We start from the raw sequence: 27,279 nt of genomic DNA, 5'->3' as shown, positions 1-27,279 counted from the left end.
CTGTTCTTTGACATTCAGTTCAGCTTTTTAGGGACCTCTAGCTTAGGTTTTGTTTAACAGAGGAGAATTTTCAGTTCTTGTTTTCTTGTTTCTTACCCTGCTTGTATGGTGCCTTTTCCACCCCACCCTGAGAAGGGTCTATGTAGGTATTATAGACCCCAGCCGGATTTTCCCAGACCAAACTGGCCTCCTATGAGGAGGAGAGATTCACCTGCATCAGTTTTCCCTGAGGGTGAGACCCAGCAGGTTGACAGACTTTCCTGTGAAGTCTCTGAGCTCTGTTTTTCTTATCTTGCCCAATATGTGGTGCTTGTCTGCCTTCAGGTCCCACCAGCATAAGATGATGCGGTACCTTTAACTTTGGCTGGGGGCGTGGTGGAGACAGAGGAGAGGTTGTAGGCTGGTTTTAATGGCTTCAAATTACCAAGCCTTGGTATCTGAATTCCTTGAGAGAGGGATTCCACCTGAGTTGGGCTTCACCCCTCCCCTGGAGAAGGCAGTTTCCAGCCAAGCCCTCAAAACAAGCTTGTTTCTGCCTATGCCTGGGGCAGTTGCAGCCTGAGGAGCCCTGCCTCTGTATCCAAAGGCAGTCAAACCTTTGTAGAAACAGCCACAAAAACCTCTGTTTCCTTCTCTTTTTTTCCTTTTTCCATCAGCCCTGCCCCCTTGGTGCCAGGGCAAAAATGAGTGACCTCCACTTTGACCAGGTTCACCTGAGCTGGGGGCCTATTTTTAGTAGTCAGAGTTCGTTAATTAATGCCACAACTGGTGTTTGGTTGGGCTCAGCCCCTGCTGCTGGTAAAGTCTTTTTCCTTTCCTCTCTGGGAAGCAGCCACGGGGGAGGGGCGCCGACCTCCGCGGCTTGGGGAACTCACGGTTCTGGGGGGCTCGCAGCCAGTCCAGCTGGTCCAGACTGGGGTACGCTGTGTGTCCGGTCACTAACGTGGCCCCAGGAGCTGTTCTGTACTGTTTCTAGTTATTTACTAGTTGTTCTGGAGGACGAACTAAAACGTGCACATTGCTAAGCCGCCATCTTGGCCCGGAAATGCAATTAGAGTTTTATGTATACATACAAAATTTTCCACCTAGAAATTTTAGGTGGACATTTTAAAGCATTTTTAAACGTTATATAGGGTAATAAATTCACATAGTCCACTCCCCAAACAGAATTAGATGTCTCCTGTAGTGCTATTAATTTCTTACATTGACATTAAGATTCTTTGTGCATATACAAACAAATTTGAGTTCTTATTTTCCTGCTTTTTTATTTCAAGTCTGAAAGTTAACATTGTTATTTACCTTTCTTTTTTCCATTCACAACATATCTCAGTGATATGGCAGTATTGGTTTTTAGAGGTTTTTGGCATTTTCCTATAATTTAATATTTCATTGTACAGATTACCATGCTGTCTTTTTTATTCGCCTGTTGATTAACATTTGCATCATTTGAAGTTTTCTCTTATTTATAAAGAATGTTGCAATTGAATGAATGATTACATACATAAATGCACACATGGGTAAATATATTGTAGAATAAATTTCACAACAGATGGAATTATTGTTCCAAAGATTATGTGATTTTTAAACTTAAGAGATATTCATAAATTGCCGTCCATCAAAGGAATACACACTCCCCTCAGCAATGTGTGAGGATGCCTGATTTCCCACAGCTTGATATGTCACAGTTCTACAATTTTAGGTTTTTCCTTCTAGCTTCTCCAAGACACTGGAGACTAAAAGAAATACCAATATAATGATTCAGCAGTCATACTCCTTTGTTAAAACCCATCTTTTCTGTTATAACTCCATCTTCTCCTTTGATCTTTCTCCCAATCTTTAGGAATATTTGGGCTAAGCCCATTCTAACTTTTTCATGTTGGAAAGGACTGTTGATAATATGGGATAAGGGGATAGAACTTGCTGATGTTCTGGAGAGGCTGGCCCCTCTGGGATTCAGAACTTATCTGACCTTGGAACCCATCTGGAGATTGTAGGTTTCTGGAAAGTAATCAGTGCATGGAACCTTTGTAGAATCTCAGAGAAAGCCCAGGTGTTCTTTAGGGTTGTAAGGAATGGCTTTGGTTGGGGCTCAGCAAACCATGATAATTATGATGTTTGCATAAAAGTAGCCTCCAGAGTAATATCTAATGTATTTTATGTATTAAGAATAGCTCTTTGACTCTTGTCATGCTACAGACCTTTTCCCAAATTTGTCATTGGTTTATGACATTGCTGATTTCTATTCCTTGCCATGAGAAGTATTATTTTGAATATTATTACACACTCAAATTTATTAATCCTTTTATGGCTTTGCATTTTGATTTCCACATATACAAGATAAATCTAACATTCATTTAAAAGTTTCATTGGTTTATTTAAATACAGTCTTCTTTAATTTTCTCAGTGTTCATAGACCACAGTGAAGACCTAAAGACAACATTTAAGAAATGGAAAGAGATAAACCTTCAGAACAAAAGACTTCTGGTATCTGGACATGGTTCACAAGAGGGTGAGAGAGCAGATGTCCCATGAGGACTCTTGATTGCTTTGGTTCCTTGCCATCTCACTAGTGTACACTGAGCTACGGAATTAAAATATCGGCTCATTTACTCGTCCCCACAAGGGTACCAGTGCATGCCTTAGGCCTGTTCTCCGCATCACTGGGCGGCACAGCCCTGAGCGACCACAATGACTTCATAAGCGAGCAGAAGTGGGCTTAGGGCCATTCCTCCGACTCTTTTCCCACGCCTGGGTGGGTCGCCTTGACCCTGGTCCCCACAACCCCACAGCGGGTCCCTCGGCTCCCCACGGAACCACGCAGCCGCACTCACGACGTGTCTCCACGTGGGCGTCAGCTCCCCCTCGGCCTGCTTTCCAGGAGCTCCCGTCTCATTGGAGACCCATGAATGTGCAATTTTGCTTGTTCTTGGAACTAAAAATAAATGAGTCTGACCAAAGATTTCTCTGGACCCCGTGCAGAGACTAGGGCATGCATAAACGACCACAGGCTAGGGAATGTCAAGAGTGATTACAAGAGTTATTTTCTTTGAAAACCCAAAGTTTTCTAGAACCTAAGTCATATCATCTTTTCATTATTAGTTATCACAAGAATTTATGATGATATACAATATCCTTATTTCAAAAGTTAGAAAACTGATCCTTAGTGAAGTTATGCCACAATTCTTCATGAATGTGATTTCTTCAAAAATGACAGTGCCAGCATTTGAAATCAGGTCTCTTTTGTTCCCATAGACCATAATAAAATCACGCTGAATAAATAGATCTTACTTTTAAAAGAATTTAGTCTAACCACTGTTCTGAGGTTTAACTAAACCAGATTAATGTTCCTTCCTCTTTAGAACCAGTAATAAGAGGAAGAGAAAGGACCCATTGATCCTACCCTTTTTTTTTTTTTTGCCTGGGCAAGCACCGGGAATCGAACCCTGGTCTCTGGCATGGCAGGTGAGAACTCTGCCACTGAGCCACCGTTGCTGGCCCAATTCCACACTTTTTAAGAACTCGGTTTTGTTCAGCAGGCACATAACGAACCTTAACAAGCGGTACATATTGGGGGTTGCCTCCTTAGATAAGATTAGTGTTGAGCAGACAGAGGCACAAGGAATTCAATGTAATATATGGAGGAGTGGGCTCTTATCAGGCTGGGCATCCAAGAAGACATTTCTAAGGAGACTTCTGGGGCTACATCCAATACATTATAGGAAAGAGACTGTCCCTCCATTAGGCTCCTTCTTCTGTGTTTTCCCAGGTTTTTTGGAAGAAGCTCTCACACAGTCACACAGGAAGACTTGAAAGCACATCACTCCGATGGTCAGAATCCCTCCAATGACAAGACTTACTCCCATGATGAAATTCCAGTGACGAGAAGTCTCTCTCGCCAGACTGATTCCCACGTGTACAATACTTTTAGGTAAGGGATATATCAATTTTCTGGGGGGAAATGGAAGATTTTGAACCCTATCCACCCCCTCTCTTTCATACAGGTATATGAGAAGTAATGGAGTTTGGGTTATTAGCACAAAATCTGTGCATTTTCTACTCCTTAATTTGCCATCAAAAATTTTTTAAATAGTTTGACTCAAACAGTAGTTACAAAAATAGTACAGTGTTCCTATGTGTCCTTTACCCCAACTCCCTGTAGTACTGATAACTTCTAAACCATAGTCATTCTCAATACTGTAGTCATTACAAATCACAGTCATTGTCAAAACCACGAAATTTATGTAGATACAATGCAGTTAAATTAGGAAAATATTTTCTTTCATAGTTGTATTTGATGAGCTACAAAATATTGCCGATGAACTCAAGAATTCCTCAGTCCTGGCTAGCTTATCCGTGCTTTCTCTATGGGATATTTCCAGTTTCTCAACACATGCAGGCAACCATAGCTTATGGGGCTTAAAGAACCACTTTATTTGAGCTGAATAAGAAAGTGTCTCTGGTTAACTACACTACAACAGATGACTCAGCTCCAGGCCAGCGCTGCCCAACAGAACCAAGACCATCATGGAAATGTCCCACAGCTGCGCTGGCCAAAATGGAAGTCAGTGGACACAGGTGGCTTTTGAGCAATTGATATGTGGCTTTTGCAAATAAAGAGCTGATTCCAAAAATTGTATTAATTAAAATTTTAATTTAAATAGGTGCGCATGGCTAGCAGCTATCATGTTGGCTAGTGCAGCTAAGGCCCAGTGTTGGTCCCATCCAGCAAAGCAGATCAAAGAAGTAAAGAAGAGGAAAGAATCTAGCATAAGACTTTCTTGTTGGGGCGGGGGGGCTCTAAATAAGCCTGCCTCTATGGAATAAAAGGAGGGAGTAAACATGCAGTGTTGCCTTCCCCTTGGGCAGGCTCATGCTTTCCCCAGAGCACCTACCATGTGCAAATGGAAGGCAGAAAAGAATCATCACAGTTGTGTGGGATCATATAAATCACGTATAATTTCACCAAGGTCTTGGAGTTTTAATCAATCAGATGAGGGGGACCTTCTCTTGAGCAGCAGTGATGGGTGAAGCTAGAATATAAACTAGGAAACGCTCCTCTCCATAAGATTCTCAGCAAGGTACTTTAGGCATGTCCACTCACTGTCAGCAAAACCTGATGGTGAGCACTGGGTGTTGAGAAATTGACCGAAATGAGCTTCCTGGGATGAAGAGAGTCCTACTGAGTGGGGAAGCAGAGGCATAAACAACTAAATTCAATAGAATGAAGGGTGAGATGGACTCAGGAGGTAGGTTGAGCTGGGAAGAAGACTTCCGAAAATCAAACCATAAGATCTATGGTTTTTAAGAGACTGTCCTACCACCAGATCCCTCCCCTATGTTTATAGTACAACTCTTCTGTTTCTTCTGGGTCTGCATTTGTTAGGAGAGCGAGGTACCACTCCCCAACACGTGACGAGGAGGTGGCACAGCCATCGTTGTGGCAGCAAGTTGTGGACATTGTGGGTCTGCTTTACTCTGCTTGGGACGAGATCTCCAGGTAAGGGAGGCTCTCCCGTGGACAATGCTCACCATATTAGATGCTGTTTATCTCACAGAGAAATATAATTAACAGGGGCACTCGGGTGGTTTACATTGGATCAAATGAGCTTACACAATGTTGCCAGTGAACCCAAAATTTCTAAATTAGCTCCACCACATCTTCCAGGAAGGTATCTACACAAAACCTGTAACTCATGGCAATCGATGACCATGGCATTATTAGCTGAGCTGATGGCAGATGACCAAGGTAAGTTCTCTAGGAAACCAGATGGTAGTGAGGAAGAAATCCTGAGTGGGGTCCCTGAAGTGTTGTGCTGGTAAATGTTCAACAACCAGCTATACAGAGCAGAGGGGAAAGCCTGGATATGGAATGTTTGCCAATTTCCACGCAGTAGATACTCTGATCACAGTAGATTTCAAACTACTAACATGGCATGAATAGTAGCCCACCATTATAGAGTATTTTTCAACATACGTGCCATAGACAAACCTAAACTCAAGTAGACGGACTACAGTAAAATTTAGTAAAATAGTTTGTTTTTTTTTAAAAGGATAATTCTGAGTATTTATTAACTTTTTAAAATATATTTAACTGTCAGGTTATATAGTTTAAATTTTAATAATGGCTGGTCAGCGATTTTCTTGTAAAATTCCTGAAAATCTGGCAATCTGCTCTCACGTCTGGTGTGAGCTGGTTGTAGCTTACCTGTGGGGTCACTTCCTACCCCCTACATCCTGCCCTTCTCAGTCAGACACCAGAATCCACCAAGCACCTGCTCCATGAGAGAACATAAGATGGCATATTCACCCTCCGTGCTTTGCATGGTGCTGGTATAATCCAAGGCTAGATTAGTAGCTACAGGCAAAGCAACAAATCTAAGGAAGGCAGCCAAGGGGTCTCTGACTGCTGGGTCTGCCCATAGAACTCTTCTGAGAAAAGAGCTATAGACCCTTTATTTTTAACCTCACTCCTCCATTAGTCCTAATCCATGTCAATTTCTCTGTTAATCCTTTTCATGTTGAGATGAGTAGATATATTCAGGAATATACAAGGATCTCTGGACTCAAGAAGATCTAAGAGAACGTCAGCAGAAAATTAGACCATATTTCATGATGGGATATTTCATATCCACAGGAGCATCTCTTCTGCAATAAATGTCACTGTCACAGAAGTAAATGTTTCTATTTCTCGTTACTCACATGCCTCCCAGACACTGGGGCTCTTGTTCTCAGATTCCCTTGGTCTTGATTTGTCCATATTCAATTCCTCAAGGCAGAGCTGAATTGAGTTGACTTTCTTCATCTAGAGGGCATCACCTGGATTAGGGCATATTTCTCACACGAGATGCTTAATGAACCACTGGTTCATCCTACAGATCGTGGTTTCCAACCTCTGCTCAACATTGGAATCACCCTGTAAGCTTTCAAAGTACTAGTAGAAGCCTGAGCCCCAGCTCCAACACCCTGATTGAAGTTGGGTTATGACCTGGGAATGGCAGGGCTGGGGTGACATTTAAAGCTCCCCAGGTGTGGTCTGTGTTGAATTCACACACGAGGTCAACTACTGATCCAATCTTTTGATTCCAGCAGTCATATGATATCAGTACTGACCGTGGCCATTTTGGAAACTTGTGCAGTGAAAGGAGAAGAGGGAAAATAGTTAAGACACATTTGGCTTCAGAGAGCCCCTTGGTTCTGCTATTTATATTTGGATGAGCAAATTTATATTTAGCCTAGTCATCTTTTTTTTTTAATTATTTGTATGCTGTATGACAGGGTCACATTTCATTATTTTTCCATGTGAGTATCCCATTATTGCAGCACCATTTGTTGAATTTTGATTGCTTCTTTGTTTGTTTTGCTTGTTTGTTTGGGAAGTGCATGGACCTGGAGTTGAACTGGGGTTTCCTGTATGACAGATGAGAATTCTACTACTGAACTACTCTTGCAACCCCCCCCCCCCCAAATCATCTCTTTTTGGATTCTCTAGAAAGCGCTGTCCAATAGAATGCTCTGCAATGAAAGAAATGCTCTGTTCTGCATTGTACAATATTGTGACCACATGTGGCTACCGAGCACTTGAAATGTGGATAGTGCAACCGAGGGACCAGATTTTAAATTTAATTTAATATTATTAATTCAAGTGTACATAGCCACAGGCGACTAGTGGCTACTGCTTGGACAACACAGGTTTATTTCTTAAACACATCCCCTTCATTTTAATGAACTTATTCTTAAAATTTTTCTATACTTTTGAAGCGAAAGGGCCCCAGCCATCAGGAAATCAGCAGGCAAGAAATCTTCAAAGAAGCACGAGAGAAAGGAAACAGGTAATTTCCATCAGAGGGTTGCCGGGAGTGTCTTGTAGTTTTACATGGACAAGACAATTTTGATAATTTTTGTGGCAGTGAAGACAAAAAGGGCCTTTTCTCACCTCTAGAAGGTGCACTATGCAGTTTTAAGGGGACACTAAATACTTGTCTGCTTAGGTATTATTTCTCAAATGAATTCTGTATTCCAAAAACACCCATTAGACACATTCTCTTTTATTGTCCATGGAAACTCTATGAGTGGATTCTAGAGGTGAATAGAGATGGTAGGTGGTATGAGATGGCTATCTAACTGTTTCTGGCTTCATCAGATGGAGCCTATTTTCTTTTAACCTTGCCAATGCTAGGTCTTCAAATTATCACCAAGATGTTTTGATGTTTTAAGACGTTTGTACCATGGTGGACCTGGGCTAAGAAAGCTTTTCTAGGTTCATGGTACTAGAGTATTACTTTTTTTTTAGTTACCCAAACTTGATACTCCTAGGTGCTGAAACTGCACGTTCCACCCCTAAAGGCTCATGGGTGGGAAAGTCTCCACGTGGTAAGACGTGGTCTGAAGCCACATGAGATCCAAGGAGAGCGCGGGCACAGGTGGAGACACACCTCGATGCCCAGCCCAGCTCCTGAGCACGCGGGCCGTGTGACCCCGGGGTCTGTTAAATGGTGTCAGTTTCACTAGGAGACGTGGGTGCTTGTGCTCGCGGAGGTCTGTGGGTGGAGAACCGCGCCCGTCTCCATCTCCACGCGGGAAACAAGCTCAGAGGGTGGAGGAACTTCTCACAGAGCGGAGACGCCTCATTACGCCCATACGCAATCCCCGCTCTCCACGGACACCACACAAATGAGGTCCCGCGTGGGTACTTCCTTGTCAGTGACCTGCGTCACCCACAGACTATCAGAGAGTTGACCAGGCAGTGTGCAAGGACTCGCGTCGTGTCAAGGGCCACGGTCCGGGGCCCGACTGGGGAAAGGAAGCCAGCGGCGCATGCACGGGGGTTCCCGAGGCCGCGCTAACCCTCTCCCTGCTGGAATGGGCCGTGCTCGCGGGGTCCACGGCTCGGAGGGTGGCGGGGGCCAGCAGGAGAGAGTTCCTCGGCCCCCTCAGCTTTTGCGCTTGTCTTTCTCTGGCCTCGACTTTGATCAGCAGAAGGCAACGCCTGCTGTTTAGGGTCACGTCGGAAATTTAGCTGCTCCGATTCCAGCCCCAATCCCATTTTTCTGGCTTCCAGAAAACCCTTATTAATTTGGGGTACAATCTTATTAGCAACAAAGAGCACCCCTGTGCCTTCCTGGTCCATTTTCAAAGCACCCCACCCCCACGTCCTAGCCCGCGCGTCCGCGCCCTGTCCTCCCCCCACAGCCGCCTGCGCCTCAGCGCCAGGTGCCCAGGCCCTGCCTTGTCCAAGCGCATCTCACGTGCTCCTGTTTCCCCCCAGGAAATATCTGCTCAAAGGAGGAGCAAGTGATGCCCTCCTTGGCTACTAATCTCTGTCCCGGGATTAAAACAGATGGTAAAAATTATCAGTTCCTGGGACCTGGAGGAAATGTGGATATTGAGTTAATTGATGAAAGTGAAAACAGATACAGGTAAGAATAGAAGATGCTGATTCCTCTCTCTCTCTCTCTCTCTTTCTTTTTGATGCCGATTATTTCCGTATCACTCTAATGTATAGGAAATGCTCCCGATCCATCCTCTCAGATACTGAAATTACATCAATTACATGTTTGTTTTCTGCACCGGCAAGCTGGTATTTTAATTTCGACATATACAGAATGCAGAGAAAGGGGGGCCCGGGGAGCTTGGTGACCTTCCCAGAGTTCTGGTTCAGTAGCGCCGGAGCCCGGCCTCGAACCCCTGCCAGGCGGGACACCCTCTTCCTCCCCCCGGGTAGTTGCCGCCGAGGCGTGCCCGGCCCCCTGACTGGCGCTCCTGCCCCCCGCAGCGCCCACCTGCCGGCAGCCGGCAGGTACCTGTGGCCGGCCGCGGGCCTGGGCTTCGTGGCGCGCGCGGCCGTGGCCGTGCACGTGGCGTTCGCGTCCTGGGCGCAGCACCTGGCGCCGGAGCTGCAGTCCCACCCGCAATGGATGGCCGCGGGCCCCTTGTTCGACGTGGTGGCCGAGCCCCCGGAGGCCATCGCCGAAATCCACCTGCCGCACTTCATCTCCCTCGACGGTGAGCGGGGGGCTGGGGCTGTGGGGGGACCCGGGCGCAGCGACCTGACCTCCCTGGCGCTTCTCCTCCAGCAGATGAGGTTGACGTCGCCTGGTTCCAGGTGGCCCATTTCAAGGATGAAGGGCTGGTGCTGGAGCAGCCGGCCTGGGTGGAGCCTTTCCACGGCGTCCTGGAAAACCCCAGCTTCTCCTTGATGGGGCTTCTGCTCAGGATCGCCAGTGGTACCCGCCTCTCGGTCCCTATCACTTCCACCACGCTCGTCTATCACCACAGTCACCCCGAGGAGAGTAAATTCCACTTGTACCTCATTCCCAGCGACTCCGTACTGAGGAAGGTGAGGTGACAGCTTTTGGGAATTATAAGAGAAGGAGAATGATCTGTGAGATGGAAATCACCTTCTCTCTCTCTTTTCACCTTCAACTCTGTAAGCCCAGTTCTGTGCCCTATGCATTCTTTTATCGTTTTTGTTTTTGCTTTCTCCTCTAAATGAGGATGTCGCCCTCTTCTTTTCAAAGGCCATCCATTAACGTGTGTCCTGTATCTTCACATAGGACTCCACGTTCTGAGGCATCTTCCTTCACCTCCATCACCAGATCTTCCCCTTCTACTGTACCTTCCCATCAACAAAAGCCAACAGGTCATACCCAGCACACTGGAAATATCATCCTTGTCTGGTCTTCCTTCTTCCACCACAGTTTCTGGTTTTCCGTGTTTCCTTGGTTCCCACGCTGTCCCCAGATCCCTCAACATGAATTGCTTCACCACCGTTTTTCGAAATGGCTCTGTCGAAAGTCACCGGTCCCTTTCGTGTTAAGTATTCTACCTGAAGTCTCAGCAGCCTCCCTTACCGTTGATGGTTTCCCTGCCGTGAAACAGCCCCGTCTAGGATACTGGGACATCACAGTCTCCCCATCTTCCGATTACTGTTCTGGTACCTCTTTGTTATGTCCTCCTCAGGCTCTTACTCCAAAATCCACCTCTGAACACTGAATTCCCAGAACAGAATCTTGGATTTCCTTCTCCCTTCTCTGTACTCACTGATGGTCTTTGTGAAGTCTTCTGGTCCCATAACTGAATTCCAAATAAGTGGAGGATCCTAAATATTTGTTTCGAGTCCGGGTCCCTCTTCAGACCTACAAATTATAATTGCCCACATAACATCTCCATTTGATTGTTTAATAGGCATTATCTACCAGTCTGTTGACTTGACTTTTAACTCTAAAACTTTTTTTTCCAACTCCCTTCCTCATTTATCGTATGAAGCTAAATTCCATTCACTTTGTGTTTTGGTTTGCTAAAGCTGACCAAATGTGATAGACCAGAAATGAGTTGGATTTTTTTTTTTTTTTTTTTTGCATGGGCAGGCACCAGGAATTGAACCCGGGTCTCTGGCATGGCAGGCAAGAACTCAGCTACTGAGCCACCATGGCCTGCCCATGAGTTGGCTTTTACAATGGGGATTTACTAACTTACAAGCTTAGAATTCTTAGGCCATAAAAAATGTCCAAATCAAGGCATCAACAGGAGATACTTTCTCTCCCAAGATGAGCTACCGAAGATCCTCAGCTCCTCTGCCACATGGTGTCTAACTTGTCCTCTCCTGGTTTTTTTTTTTTTTTTGCTTTCAGCTCCTGGCTTTTCTCTCTCAGCTTTTCTGTCTCGTGGCTTCTATGGGGCCTTCTCTGGGGCTTCTTCTCCTGTGTCTTCTCTCTGTCTTTTATCCCTTTGTAAAGGACTCCAGTAAGAGCATTAGACCTACCTAGAATGAGTTGGGTCACATCTCAGATTAAGATTCTACTCACAAAGACACCCTACTCACAATGGATCCACACCCACAGGAATGGATTACTTTTAAGAACGTGCTTTTTTGAGGTACATACAGCTTCAGACCATCTCAGCTGGTCAAGCCTGGATTTATCTATTTCCTTCCTTTTCCCACCTTTGTAATGTAACTTGAGCACATTTCGTTTCCCTTTATCTCCACTGCCTTCATTGGTCCAAGCCATATAATCATGTGTTAGAAACATTATAGAGACCTTCAGATGTATCTTCCTGGTTTCATTTGCTTTCTATCCAGCAATAGGATGGTCTTTTACAAGCCTAAATAATATCATGTCACCCTTCTATCACGACTTTTAATGATTCCTCACTCTACTTAGAGACTTAAGTTTTGTTGACTGACTGAGTGAAATGTGCTCTCTCCTCCTCTATCCTCCTATAGAGGAAAGACCCTTTCTTCACTTCAAACCACAAGTCAGACCCACATTGTGTTTTGTTGCCCTGGGTGCTCTCGCTTCGTCCTTCCAGAGCAGTGCCGTCCACCACTGGTAGCCCTTGGCACAAGTGGCTTTTGAACACTTTGAAATATGGCTAATGTGGATGGAGATGTGCTGTGATTTGAAAAGCACCCCAGAGTTTGAAGACTTCATGTGAAGAAAAGAGCATGGATTTCACATTAGGAATTCCTACACTGATTGTGTGTTTTAAATGATAATATTTTGGATTAAATAAAATATAGGTATATTGTTAAAGTTAATTTCACCTGCTTCTTTTTTTTTAATGTAGCTACTAGATGATTTTAAACCATATGGCTCGCATTATATTTCTATCAACAGGTCTAGGGAAATTTGTTTATCCATTCAGCAGGTATTTATTGTGTACCTTACATTCTCCAGGCACTATTTTAGGGGCTGGGGGATACTTCAGTGACCAAAACAGTCAAAAATATATGAACTAAGAGATTATTTAAAATGTTGATGGTATAGGAAAATTATTTGTGCATGTGATAAGAGTTAAACAAATATAGCAGCTGCTTAAGAGAATTGGGAGAGCTGGGCATTTCAATCCATAAGAATAGAATGCAGTGCGTTGTCTCTCAATGCCTGTATAAATCCTTCTATAAATTAACCCCGCCAATGTTATGCTGCTGTAATCAGTTACTTTAGTTCCAGCCTGTTATCACAATGTCAAAAGTGTCTCTACATTTTCAAATTTCTCCATCGGAAATGGCATGAGACACACCCAGTTCCCTGGGGTCCATTTACTGTAAATATATTTATATTACGAAGATCATTGCTCCACTCTGTATTTGCTCCTTTTTTTCTTTCCCTATCTTGAGGTCTCTGTTTTATTTAATTCACTGGTCAACTTAAGTCCTCAAGGTCTGTACACTAGCGATATGCCGTTTGACTCACTGCCTATCTTTTTTTTTCACTCTGGCAGATGAATTCTACCTCCACATCATCGGATTCTTGCCTTCCCATATTTATCAATTGTCTTTCCTCCATCAGTTCCTCTTCACCCCCCTAGAATTGTTATTTTTTATTAGCGTATATGAAATGACTCCTGGACAGCACTCCATGTCTCTTTCCTGCTTCCTCTCCATGTTGGTTTTCATCTCCGAGCAGTACAATTTGACTTTTCTTTCTTTCTATCTTCCTGACCCAATTCAGGTTTCAGTGTTGGTCATCCTCTCCTGCAAATGCATCTACCTTTTTTTTTGTTCTGACTTATACCATCTATTTTTTAAGTATGACACATAGGAAGAGAATTATACCATTCAATGAATTTTTGTGGTGAGTGCACCTGTGTACAGCACCCAGCCCCAGAGCAGAAGTGCCCTGGTGACCCCTTCCACTCACTACCCCTCCACCGTGGAATCTATACCTGGTCTTACCCCACCATCTTCCATGATCACTTTTAGTTTAAATTCTTGCTGATCACTTCCATCAAGTCTTTACTGAGCCTCACCTGAGACTCCTCACATGTTAGTTTTATTATCTTGCTCAAGTTCTATTCTGGGTCTTTGCTGGCTGCCCTAAACTTCCGAGCGCCCTTTTCTCCTCTGGTTTCTGGGCCTCTCTGCTGGGATGTCACAACTGGATCATCTCACTGGTGGTCAGGGGCAGAGCCTGTCTGGTGCAGCACGCCCAGGAATGGGGAGAGGTCAGGTCTCCAACCTTGGGTGTCACTTATCAACCACAGACTCAGTGGAGCTACCTGTACCCCGGAGAGGCACCAGAAGGAAGCCTCTTGGCTCCCAGGTTGGAGAAGCCAGCTTGTAAAAAAGAAAAAAATCAAAACAGCCCAAAGATTTTTTACTAAAAAGTTATATACTCACAATAGATTCCTTGGCCTTGAGAAAACCATTAAAATTTCTTCATGAAGATTGACATGTCCATATAGATGTATCTATCTCTAGAAATTTTAATGTTGAATAATGTCATATATACTACTTTTGAAATATAGAGATAACCTTGATGGCCATATTTGATTTATTCATTTTTCTTCTAATTTCTTTCTGTTTTTTTCTTCTCAGGCAATAGATGATGAAGAAGCTAATTTCCATGGAGAGCGTCTGCAGACCTCACCCCCGCTGGAGCCCCTGAACTTTGGTTCCCGTTACATTGTGTCTGGTTCTGCACAGCTGGAAATAATGCCCAAGGTGGGTAGAATCTGCCTTAACTCAGCAGGTTTTACAATTTGTTGAATTTCAAAACAAATGGGAGAACTTGGCAAAATGCAAGTAGTTTTCTTTATTAGTGTCAAACATGTTTGTTTTAAAGAGAGAAAAGGAATATTAATCAGACTACAGAGTTCCAAGATGTTAACACACGCAGAGTTAACATTTTGGCATTTGATGCATTTATTTTGTGTTTAAAATTACTCATTGTTAGTTTCTTTTTTGTAACTGGAAGTTCCCTTTGCCTGGCATCTTTGCATGTAGGCCTGACATCTTGCCTGAGGAAGGCACTCAATAGGTATTTGTTAAAGTACTTGAACGTATAGCTGATTTTATACTATGTCTCTAATTTTATTCATTTTTTTTAACTTGAGATGATCTTTTGTACATTAAAGTTATTCTTACATATTATTATTTTTTTACCTTTTTATTTTCGGAGTGCATGGTCCAGGAATCGAACGTGGGTCACCCACAGGACAGTGAAGAATTCAACCACTGAACTCCCTGGGTACCCCTTACATATTATTTTAATAAGACTAAATATTCCAAATAGCCACAACTCTAAATCTTATTTAGCCCTCCCCTGTTATCCAGCATTTAGTTGTTTCTAATTTCTCATTAGAGCTGCCTTGGCAATAAATGTTTGCATGCATATGTTTTTTTGGGGGGAAAGGTGTGTGTGTGCATGGTCTGGGATTTGAACCCTTGTCTCCTGCATGGAAGGTGAGCATTCTACCACTGAACCACCCGGGTGCCCCTTCGTATGGTTTTATATGTGCCTTTTGGCATGAGGCTACCATGAGTGATACCACTGATTAAAAAGAGTATTGCCCTATTCAAAGCCACAGGATTAACAAATAAATTTACAGAGATTTTGCACAATATCATTTCACCAGTAAAGTCTCAAAATTTAATGGTTTTCCAATTTGAATAATAAAGGAAAAACATCTATTTTAAGTGCTTGAATTAATAGTGAATTTGTTAAATTTTAATGCTTTTTTGGAGACATGTAATTTTTCTGTTGTATAGCCCAGGAAGACTAAGGGTGCAAAGCTAAGGCTTGGCAAAATCAAGGGCGTTGGGTGTCAGTGCTCCCATTTATCCTTTTGGGACCCCAAAGTCACACAGAATATAAGTGGCAAAGCTAATTGAAAACATCAACTCAGTGCTCTTTTTCTACATATATTAGATAATGAGACTATAATAAAGTGCCTACTTATGGTCTGTTTAGTCTTACCAATTTCCTTCATACATCCTGAATCAGTCATTGCAAAGCAGGAACTCTCTCCCAACATTTGGTTGTCCTTTAGGTATGATACATTCTTAGATGTCACAAGACCTTCCATAACCATCAGTATACAGAAATGAGTAGGGCACAGCGTGTTCCTTAAATGAGAATACGATATAATGAACAAGAGGTATGAAATGTAAAATAGTAAAATAGTAAAGTGTAGTGATAAATAATTTTGAGCAAATTTATATTCCATCAAAAAGGTTTAGAATCTATGATGTCTCCTCTGATCAATTTCTAAAAAAATTGTTTCCCAAGAGCTATGGAGCTTGTTTCCTAGAGATCTGCATAACCAACCTTTTCCTAATTCTCCCCTGGTCAGGATGTTAGTGCAATTTCTCCCAAAGAAGTTGTCCCCAGAAATCTTGGACAGTGAGGTGCAGACCAGAGATAAGGACCCGAAATGACAGTATTTGACCTTTGGCATTCCCAGTTAGGCGGAGAGAACTGATGCACTTTCTTTGACAGTACTCTTACTTCTCTGAAGACTTTCAGATTGTGATCTGTTGGAATCGTTTATGAAGATCCTCAAGATCTAAAGAGTTTTGTATTCAATCAATAGCTCAGATAATTTTTCTTTGAGCCATGTGCTGTTGTCAGTTAGGCTACTCTTCCTCTAAAGGTATAACAATATTTCCTCAAATTGTAAATTTAAAAGAATCGATAGCTGTCCCTCTGTTTTGCCTTCAAACAAGCGTGAGTTGCAGGCAAAGTCAGGGGGCAAGTTCCATTGGCCTGTTCACTGTAGGTCAAATTTTAAGTCGAGTGATATGTTTCCTCTAGGAATTGAAATTGTCCTACAGGAGCCCTGGAGAAATCCAGCCCTTTGCTAAAATTTACGCTGGACAGATGAAAGAAAAAATCGAACTTGAAATTACTGACAAAAGAGTTGGGACTTTGGTTTGGAAAACTTCGGTGAAGCCAGGTAGGTAAAATTATGAGGCTGAGTATTTTGCAGAGGAAAATTATGCACCTCTAACCTTGGGTGTAGTGAAATGAGTCAAAGGAGAAAGTTTGTTTATGGTCCTATCGCAGAGAGTAAATTATTACCCAGAGAGTAAACTATTATATAGCCAAAGGGTGTGAAACCAAGATGGCGGCAATGTTCACTTCTAGGGTGTGAAATGTCCTGGTGTTCCTGTGAGTGAGGATGGCTGTCGGTGCTGTGATTGGAAATCACTCAATACCTAAACTACAGGAGATATAATACGAGTCAGAAGGAATGTAGAGGTCATTTAATTCCATCTTCTGTGAAATTGTATAATTCCTTCTATAGTCTGAGTTAATAGTTTGGGGGGTTAGATGCCTTTATATAATCTGATGAAAGTCATTGTAAAATGTTTAATCTTTTTACATAAATTCAACATCATAAACATTATTTCAAGTTCCTAAGAAGCTCCTAGGAGCCTTGCCCAAAGCCTTCTATGAGTGTTTGAATCCCTGGAAATAATGCAAAAGTGTAAGACAGCATGCTTTGAAAAGGCTACGCAAATCTTTAAAAATAACATATCATTGCCTTGGGCAATATTATGCAAGGAGGAGTTTCTATAAGGCTTTATCAGGAAGAGGGCATTAAGATAAATTAGTAGAGGAGCAATAAATTACTTTACCCTTTTTGGATACTAATATGGAAACACAGTTTAAATTTTTTGATTGTCCCTTGATCCAGAAAGCCACATTTGGACATCTATCCTCTATAAGAAAACCACCATATGCAGGGAAATGGGATGCAAGGATATGGCAGAGCATCATTTGTAGTGGGGAAAAAATAAAGCCAAACTGAATGCCCAATAGTAGGACAACATTTGAAAAAAAAATGTATGAATCATATTGTGTAATATTTTACAACTATTTAAAATGAGTTTGTCACCGACTGATGTGGTTCCTCTGTGTGGGCACATTGCCACACTGTCCCCTCGTGTTCCTCCACCACTTGTCTTCTTTCTTCAGAGGCTTCACAACCTGTTTCCTCTCTTTGCCCCATAATAGTATTCAGCTTCCAGTGCTCTCCTCCCTCCCACTAAGCACCCTCTTGTATAGGTCGTGGACATGTATTGGGCCCGGACATAGTGTTCCTGGTCACATTTCAGGTATCAATGGCATTTCATCTCCTAGGCCTTGTCTCCTCATGCTGCCCTCTCCTCTTCCTGCCTTCATTCTCTAAAATGTCTTAGCAACTCGGATTTTAAGAGTCTTGTTTTATTTGTGAGATTTTCTTGACTTTTTCTGTGGTCTCCAATGTGGAAAGAACCAATGCAGTTGTCTCGTTTTCCATTGTTTGCATCCTCAGAGGCTAGAATAAGGTCTAGTTTATGGCAGACATGCAGTGTATATTTTTAATAAAAAACAAATGCCGTCATGTTCTCATCGTCTTTTTAAACATCAGAATGTATTTTCATGTTAACTTTTCTTTCATTCAAAAATTCTTTTGCCAGCTTGCAAGGACAACTTTAATAAGGAAAGTATAGGCAAAATAGGAAAATTGTGAATGGCTGGACCTTGAGATGAGTGGAGTAATAGAAGACTTCACATGCTCTGCTCTTAGGTCAAATGACCATAAACCCAAACTATGGTACCTGACTGACGATGGAGAACCCAATTTCATTCTGTGTTGGTCTACATGGAGTCTGAACCGCTTCAAAAAGAGGGGGCTCCAAAATTAATTCAAATTTTAAAGTATATCAGGGACTTTAGGTAAAAGTGGAAGACATTTTGTAGCCTTAATTGTAAACATTATCTGTTATTTTCCAAAATGTTAACTCCAACTGGCATTCTTCCATCAGCTTATGAAACAATTTAACTTTCCACACTGTTAGCAGTGCTGGTGTTTTCATGTTTTTAAATATATTTTCAAGTTTAGTCATTTATTGCTGTTATTTTAACTTCTAAAATGCATTTATCTAAGCTTTGTACTAAGGTAGGACAGTGTAACAGGCATTTGTTGTAGCCATCACATTTCCTAACACATTGGCTTGCAGATAGAAGCTAAAAGAATATTGGAAAATTTTTTTTCTTCCTCTGATAAACATCCTTAATGGCTGGTGGATGCCCCTCTATTTACATGGATTGCATTAGTATATTAAGGTTCAAAAGAGGATCCTTTATGAAATCGATAAATTATTTTAGTTGCTTGTATCAAAGACTGGAAAAGTTAAATAAGTGTATATGATTGATATTTACTTTACTACAATTTTTCCCTCTTTCCTAGTGGATCTTCAGTTTGGTGCTGCATCAACCCCTTCTACTTTCTCAGGTCAGTGAAATAGTATGTTAAAAGCCAGAGAATGTTTTTGAATCAGAGGTCTTTGAATGGTTTGATATCATCGGCCAAGAGTTCATTCCTTTCATCTTAGACTGTCTAATATAAGAGATAGATATAAACAATGTAAATGATTCACCTAAGTGAGGGAGTTAGGATGTAATATGCAAACAAAAGAGCATTCAAACACAAACTATTGAAAAAACATCTTGCATCTGAGAGCAACAAGTAAACATAGTTTGATGTGGCTGGAACATACATTTTTAGAAGGACAAGGTAAACATGAAATTAGAGAGGCAGGCAAGAGCCCAATGTTGGAAGTCCAAGAATGATGTCTGACTATTAACTTTAGAGTGAAAGCAAAGGGTAACTATTAAAGATAGATAACAGTGTTCTAACTCTTTCCGACAGTGTAGATCACCGACTGAGTGTTGGGAATGAGACAGGAAGTGGGGATCTGGGTTAGGACACTTGATAAAAATAAAGGCAGTGCCTTAGCAGGGAATCGGTTAGGGTCACTGGAATTGATATGTAACAGAGAAATAAATTGTTTAAAATAAGGAGTTCAGACTCAGAGGACTTAAATCCGTCATCTGTTAAGTAGTGGATTGAGGACTGCAAATACTGGTCTCTTGATGCCCTCATATCCATAATTAATTAAAAAAATATATAACATGAGTCAACAATCTGCAATGTCCTGGTGTTTTGGTTTGCTAAGGCTGCCAGAACGCAATATTCCAGAGATGGATTTGGCTTTTATAAAGGTTTTCTTTTTAGTTACAAATTTACAATTCTTTTGGAGGAAAGGCAGGTAGCTTTCTTCTGAGTTCCTCTGTCATATGGGAAGGCACACAGCGATGTTTACTGGCTTCTCTTGTGGCTTCTGAGGATGATTTCCCTAGGATGATTCCTTTCTGCATCTACAGACATCTGGGTCTGAGATGTGCTGAGCTCCTTGGGGCTTGGCTGAGTTGTTTCTCTCTCTTTTGACTTCTCCTTTTAAGCCTCATTTATTGTGGAAGGCATTGCCTTTAGCCTACCACAGATGTAATCAGCCATACAGGAAATTCACATGCTGATTATTTAAGTCCACAGCAACAGAACAGCTGGATACCATCACCTGGCCAAGTTGACACAAACTTAACTACTACACCCAGTTATGTGGGTAAACATTTGTGTAGCAAAAGACAGAAAGTCCAACTTAAATTAACTGACAATATAGGGAGTGTGTAATGGCTCAGGTGAATGAAAGGACAAGAGGTGGGACCAATCTCATGAGGGGCTGGTCCACTGACCCACATAGTGTCACAAGGTTGCAGTCTCACTGCATATACCCACTCTGCCTTCCACATTGGCTTCATCCTCAAGCTCCACTCAATAGAAATGGAAAGCCTCACACCTCAAAACAGACCAGTCGAGAGAAAAACATAGAGCTTCTTCTTGTATCTTCCAATGAAGATACAACAGGTAGCTTTAGTGGGTCTTCAACGGACTTGAAATGGTTATGAACCAGTGTCCTGGCCACCCTTTATTGCCAGGAGGTTCTGAGAGGCAGACTATCTTTCAAAAGCATGTCTCCTACTTGGAGCTACCATGGGCATCAAATTGAACTAAAGAGCCCAGTAAGAATCTGCTGAAGATGAAATTCAAAGAACTTCCCTCTAGGTGGTGACTGAATGCTGGATAGGAACAACAAATAAATATATAGTGTTGTTTGTTTGTTTGTTGCATGGGCAGGCTCAAAGAAATGAGCCTGGGTCTCTGGCATGGCAGGCAAGAATTCTGCCACTGAGCCACCGTTGCACTGCCCATATACAGGGTTTTGAACAATAAATGTCATCTGTTCCTGCAGCTCAAAGCCTAAGTTCATTAGCTCCATGTATATAAGACTGTTCACAAGTTAGCCCCAGAATTTCTAGAACCCCTAGAGTTAAATCCTCACCCTGCACACTGCACACTGCCTTGGAGCTGCCCTGTAAATCACTACCTTTATCTGTCCCTCTTTTCCTATTTGCTTGGTATCATCTCAGCTTTAATAATAAAATAGTATTACTTCAAACTCCTCTGATACTTATTCTTCTGTGAAGACTTTACCAGTGCCACGTATGTCCGAAGTCAAGATATTCCCCTCTTTTATGATCTCAAGGCAATTCTCACATTTCTCTTGTAAGCGTTTATAATAGTAAAGAAGATGGTGATGATGACGGTGATGGTGATAGTGACGATAGCAGTGATGGTGGTGATAAAGGTGTCGGTGATGGTGGTGGTGGTGGTGATGATGTCGGTGGCGGTAGGTAGAATTTATCAATCACCTATAGTATGCTAAATATTCTGGGTACCTATATTTGTACTCTTTGTCTTCCAGTTCATTTAATCCTGTCAAAAAACCTCTGGCTGGGCTAGAACTGAGAATCTCAGAGGAGGATCAGAGTGAATGTAGTAACATCCATAAATAAACAATCATATTTTGAGTATCTCAAGAAATGCAGTTTAGACAGATATAGACCCTGGACTCATGGAGTTTATATGTTATGAAAGGGATAATAATGAAACTAATTACACAGTAATTATTTAATACAATTGTGATATGTGCTCCCGGGAAAATTAGATAGATTTAGGAAAGGGTATAATAGGGTGTTCTGATCTCACTTTGGGAGAATGAGAAAGACAGGGGGCATCCTTGAGAAAGCAAAAAGAGAAGTTTATGCCAAGATCAGAAGATTGTTTAGAAGTTGCAAGACAAAATAAGAAGAGATGCCTGCAACAGGAATAGGATAGGAAAAAATATTTCTGTAGGAACGACTTAATTCATGTTTAGGAAATAGTGAATGAATTTTTCAAGATAAATCTTAATACTTCACACAAATTTCATCATTAAAATTAACTGTTTGGATTGCAGTCCCAGATGACATGGCATTAATTATCCCTGACTTTTTGGTAAAAAAAAAAAAAGAGAGAGAGGCACCAGTTGTACAAACAAAGTAACTGCCATTTTGATGAAGCAAATGAGATGCAGGGAAATGATGTGACTTGGTTCAAGTTACACAGATATTAAATATAGAAGCCAGTATGAACCCTAAGTCTGATGGGAAAGTCCCATGTTACTTCTATGTTGTAGCTATGCATTCATATTTCTTCCTTCACGGATTTGCCAGAAAAGTGATGAGGGCAGGGAAGCAGCTTAATCTATCTCCATATATCTAGCATCACGCACAGCTTCTGAAAATTTACAGACTCCAGGTTTTTTCTTGGATTTATGGACTTCGGTTTCTGTTGGATTTTTAGAAGGATGGACATTTGAATATACAGCAAGGTATAAGCCTCGTAAGCAAGGTATAACCCTTGGTCTAAGGCTTAAATGAAAAAATAGAAATAAGAGGCTAGCAGAGATGCAAATGTTCGAGGAAATGATCATGATGATGAATATGCAACCATGTGATGATATTGTGAATTACTGATTATATATGTAGAACGGAATGATCAAAATAGGAATGTTTTCATTTGTTTGATGTTTTTTGGTATTTAAAAAAATTAAATTAAATTAAAAAAAAAAGAGGCTAGCAGAGCTTGGAAGGGAAGGTACATTCCAAGAGGAAGATACATTCACTGAACACACCTAAATCCATGGACCACTGGAAATGGAGCCATGCCCACTGAATGTGTGTCTGGAAGGTTTAGGCAACATGCACAAAACAAAGGAACAGTGTTCTTGTCCTAGAATAATAGCTTATAGATGGGCATAGGTACTTGTTCTAGTTTGCTAGCTGCTGGAATGCAATATACCAGAAACAGAATGGCTTTCAAAAAGGGGAATTTAATAAGTTGCTAGTTTACAGTTCTAAGGCTGTGAAAATGTCCCAATTAAAGCAAGTCTACAAAAATGTCCCAATTAAGGCACCAGCAAGAGGTTGCCTTCACTCAAGAAAGGCCGATGAAGTTCAGGGTATCTTTTACAACTGGAAAGGCACGTGGTGAAACATGGCAAAATCTGCTAGCTTTCTCTCCAGGCTTCTTGTTTCATGAAGCTCCCCTGGGGGTATTTTCATTTTTCATCTCCAAAGGTCTCTGGCTGCATGGGCTCTGTGGTTCTCAGCCTCTTGGCTCTGCTGCTCTCTCCAAATTGTTTCCTCTTTTAAATGATTCTAGTAGACTAATCAAGGCCCACCTGGAATGGGTGGAGTCATATCTCCATCTAATCCAAGGTTAATACCCACAATTGGGCGAATCACATCTCCTTGGAGATAATCTAATCAAGAACCCACTGCCCTACCCCCCACCAACGTGGGACAGAAATCCCAGGATGAGCCAGGACCCAGCATCAAGGGATTGAGAAAATCTTGCAAAAGAGGGAAGAGAGAAATGAAAAAAAGTAAAATCTCAGTGTCTGAGAGGTTTCCAAGAGAGTTGAGAAGCTATCCTGCAGGTTATTCTTATGCATTATATAGATATCCCTTTTCAGTTTATGGTATATTTGAGTGGCTAAAGGTAAGAACCTGAAACTTTAGAGCTGTGCTCCAGTAGCCTTGTTTCTTGAAGATGATTATATGAAGATATAACGTTTACAATGTGACTGTATGATTGTGAAAACCTTGTGTCTGATGCTCCCTTTATCTAGGGTATGGACAGATGCGTAAAAAAATATGGATTAAAAAATAAACAAATTATAGAGAGAACAAAGGTTAAAATAAGTTGAGTAGATTGAAATACTAATGATCAATGAGAGGGAGGGATAAAGGGTATGTATGTATGAGTTTTTTCCTTTTTATTTCCTTTTCTGGAGTGATGCAAATGCTCAAAAAAATGATCATGGTGATGAATACACAACTATGTGCTAATATTGTGAGCCATTGATTGTACACCATGTATGGAATGTTTGTATGTTAAGAATGTTTTTTTGTATGTGTTTTATCAACAACAATATTTAAAAAATAAAAATCATGACTTTTCTAGGGAACATCATCCTTTCAAACTGGCACAGTCCAGAATCCCATGAGTGAGCATTCCCTCTCTGAGTCTACATCCTTCTCCCATCCAGGTGCAGCCTTTGTGAAGAAACACCTCCGGCACCTCCAAGCCAGGATGGGGGATCTGGACGGGGTGCTGGATGACCTTCAAGACAGTGAGGTCCTCACCGAAAATGAGACGGAGCTGGTGGAGCAGGAGCAGACACGGGAGAGGAGGAATGAGACCCTGCTGAAGTTTGTAAAGAACAAAGGGGACCAGGCCCTGGAGAAGCTCTACAGGAGCCTCAGTGAAAGAGACCCTTATCTCGTGTCTTACCTCAGGCAGCCGAGCTTTTCACAGTGATTTAGATAGATCTTCAGTGTGCAGTAAAGAATTAATCTTTCCCAAATAAAGGTTTGGTAGTTTCTAAACCCTTGGAATGTCCTACCTGATAAGAATGTCTTTGTTTACCCGAGACCTTGGGCATGCCAGAGAGGCTGTGCCAGCAATATGGTGGGACCTTGACCCATGTTGGATAGTCTGTGCCAATAATGTGATTTATGGTGGGAGCCTTGGGCCATTCAGCATCAGCTCCACCTCTGGAGGGCTGGAGACTGAGGTCAGTCTCGTGAGCATTCAGTTATGTCTACATGCCAATCTGCCATAAAACTCTGGACACCAAGGTTTGGATGACCTTCCCTGGTTGGCAGAATTCCATGTGAGTGGCCACACACCACTGTCTGCATGACACCATTGGGAATGGACAACTGGATGTTCTGCACCTGGCCTCTCCTAGACCCTGCCCTATGGACCTCTTCTCTTTGCTGATTTTAATCTGTGTCCCATGGTTATAGTTTTACTGTCATAAACTATAACCATGAGAATGATGACTTGGCTGAGTTCTAAGAGTCCTTCTAGTGATTAATTGTACCTGAGAGAGGTCTTGGGTACCCCACCCCAAATTTGAACTCAGGTAGAGAGAATCCAGCCAATCTTCATTGGCATTGGATAAATGGAAGGTGATCATTGCATTTATTACTCAAGAGAGAGGAGGGCTGGATAACACCTACCCATAGCACAAGCTATACTCGGGACATATAACATGGCGGATACCTATGTATTGTATACAAAACTTGGAGTATGGGACAGTAAATGCAATCAAGAGAAATTTTGGACTTCTGCTTCCACCAGGATGGAGTAAAGACTATATTTACTTTCTTGTCTAAAACAACCAAAGGTGGAGTGTGGTGGTTAGATTCCATTGTCAACTTGGCCAGGTGAAGGCACCTAGTTCGGTTGCTGTGGACATGAGCCAATGGTACATGAACCTCATCTGTTGCTGATTACATATGCAGTCGGCTAGGAGGCGTGCCTGCTGCAATGAATGATGTTTGACTTAATTGGCTGGTGCTTAAATGAGAGAGCGCAACATAGCACAGCCCAAGCAGCTCAGCATACCTCATCTCAGCACTCGCAGTTCAGCCCAGGCCTTTGGAGATGCAGAAAGAAATCACCCCGGGGAAAGTTGTTGGAACCCAGAGGCCTGGAGAGAAGACCAACAGAGATCACCCTGTGCCTTCCCACATAAGAAAGAACTTCAGCTGAAGGTTAGCTGCCTTTCCTCTGAAGAACTAACAAAATAAATCCCCTTTTATTAAAAGCCAGTCAGTCTCTGGTGTGTTGTATTCTGGCAGCTACCAAACTAGAACATGGGCGGAACTAGATAAAATATAAGGAATAACACTTTTCAAGAGACTGGACATCAGGCAATGAAGGACAGTGATCCTTGAGAGATGATAAACAAACCGGCCATCCTTATAATATTGCCAGACTACTTTCTGGAGAGTTTCCAGGTCACGGAGAAGAGAAGGTGGCCCAGGCAGACTCTGGCAGTCTTAACGAGTTGCAGAGCTAGAACTGTGTCCAGCGGGAACATTGTGGCAGAGGTCACGGGGTGGGTTGTTGGAGAGGGCTGTGAAGAAAGAATGCCGGAAGTCTGCAGAGTTCCCCACAAATATTCGGCTGAGCAATGATGCACATTCAGGTGAGGCTGGAGGTGATAGCTGGATAGATAGAAAAAAATACTCAATATAATCCTTTAGCTAAAATGTTTGGTATAATCTTCAGTAGCTAGAAAAAAAATATGTGTTTTAATGATCACTCAAGCAGCCTCAAAGTTATTTTAAGCATAGAAAACCTTTGTTGAAATAGTTTGCTATTGGTCGAATCTCAAAAACTTACTCTCTGTTCCTAGAAACTCTCCCTTGCTCTGCTTGCAGGAATGAAACACCAATGAACTAATATCAGCACCTTTCTCCCTTTTGAAGGACAAGATCAAAAGCTCAAATAGTCAACAACAAGAGGTGCCTACAAGATAACAGCACATATTGACCAAACAGTTTATCTTCTATTATTTTTCTTTTTTGCTTTCTTCTGGATCCTGGCCATTTCTCTGCCTGTCTGGGGTTATGAAAGCCCAAACCACCTGTGCTGGTTTGAAAGGATGAATGTGCCCTAGAAAAGCCATGTTTTAATCCTAATCCCATTTTGTAAAGGCAGCCATTTCTTCTAATCCCTATTTAGTACTGTATGTTGGAAACTTTATTTAAATTATCTCCATGGAGATGTGACTCAATCAAGAGTGTTTGTTTCATGTCTCCAGCCATTCTAGGTGGGTCTTGATTACTTTACTGGAATCCTATAAAAGAGGAAAGTTTAGAGAAAGCAAGAGATTCTGAGAGAGCAAAACGACATAGCCACAAGAAGCAGAGAGTCTACCAGCCAGCTACCTTTGGAGATGAAGAAGGAAAATGTTTCCCAGAGAGCGTCATGAAACAGGAAGCCAGGAGAGGAAGCTAGCAGATGATGCCGTGTTCACCATGTGTCTTTCCAGATAAGAGAGAAGCCCTGACCATGTTCGCCATGTGCCTCCTTACTTGAGAGAGAAACCCTGAACTTCATCAACCTTCTTGAATCAAGGTATCTTTCCCTGGATGCCTTAGATTGAACATTTCTATAAACTTGTTTTCACTGGACATTTTCTCGGCCTTAGAACTGTAAACTAGCAAATTATTAAATTCCCCATTTTAAAAGCCTTCTGTTTCTGGTATATTGCATTCCAGCAGCTAGCAAACTATAACACCAGCCTTTCCACTCTGAACTGGTCTTGGAAAGATTTTTATCTCCAGTTCCTTGATGATGCATCTGCAGTAAACTCACCTTCTCACCAAAGCAAATAGACTTGTTTCTCTGTTTGATGCAGAATCAGGAGAGCCTGACTGTATAGGACCATGTTTTCTGACAGCAATAGAGGCAGAACCA

General features: G+C 42.1%; 1 protein-coding gene across 6 annotated transcripts in view; it reads left to right on the top strand.

The window, feature by feature from the left end:
* The window catches only part of LOC143658893 (caspase recruitment domain-containing protein 8-like), a 32,288-nt gene extending 6,666 nt beyond the window's left edge, over window positions 1-25,622 (top strand). For 4 of the 6 annotated variants that reach the window (XM_077131289.1, XM_077131291.1, XM_077131290.1 and 1 more), the window contains exons 3-13: window positions 2,405-2,509; window positions 3,767-3,928; window positions 5,384-5,497; window positions 7,759-7,829; window positions 9,266-9,416; window positions 9,773-10,002; window positions 10,074-10,336; window positions 14,321-14,446; window positions 16,539-16,680; window positions 18,964-19,008; window positions 24,050-25,622. In XM_077131289.1, coding sequence (XP_076987404.1) covers window positions 2,448-2,509; window positions 3,767-3,928; window positions 5,384-5,497; window positions 7,759-7,829; window positions 9,266-9,416; window positions 9,773-10,002; window positions 10,074-10,336; window positions 14,321-14,446; window positions 16,539-16,680; window positions 18,964-19,008; window positions 24,050-24,321 — 1,638 coding nt within the window. In that variant the 5' untranslated portion in view covers window positions 2,405-2,447 and the 3' untranslated portion in view covers window positions 24,322-25,622. Of the gene's footprint in view, window positions 1-2,404; window positions 2,510-3,766; window positions 3,929-5,383; window positions 5,498-5,665; window positions 5,747-7,758; window positions 7,830-9,265; window positions 9,417-9,772; window positions 10,003-10,073; window positions 10,337-14,320; window positions 14,447-16,538; window positions 16,681-18,963; window positions 19,009-24,049 lie in introns of those variants that run through there. The other 2 variants (XM_077131292.1, XM_077131293.1) reach the window with 2 other exon arrangements.
* Window positions 25,623-27,279: the final 1,657 nt, after the last annotated feature.

This window comes from Tamandua tetradactyla, chromosome 16 (assembly GCF_023851605.1).
Source record: "Tamandua tetradactyla isolate mTamTet1 chromosome 16, mTamTet1.pri, whole genome shotgun sequence".
Taxonomy (NCBI): Eukaryota; Metazoa; Chordata; class Mammalia; order Pilosa; family Myrmecophagidae; genus Tamandua; species Tamandua tetradactyla.
The sequence above is the reverse complement of the archived record's forward strand: the minus strand, read 5'-3'. Positions and strand labels throughout refer to the sequence as shown.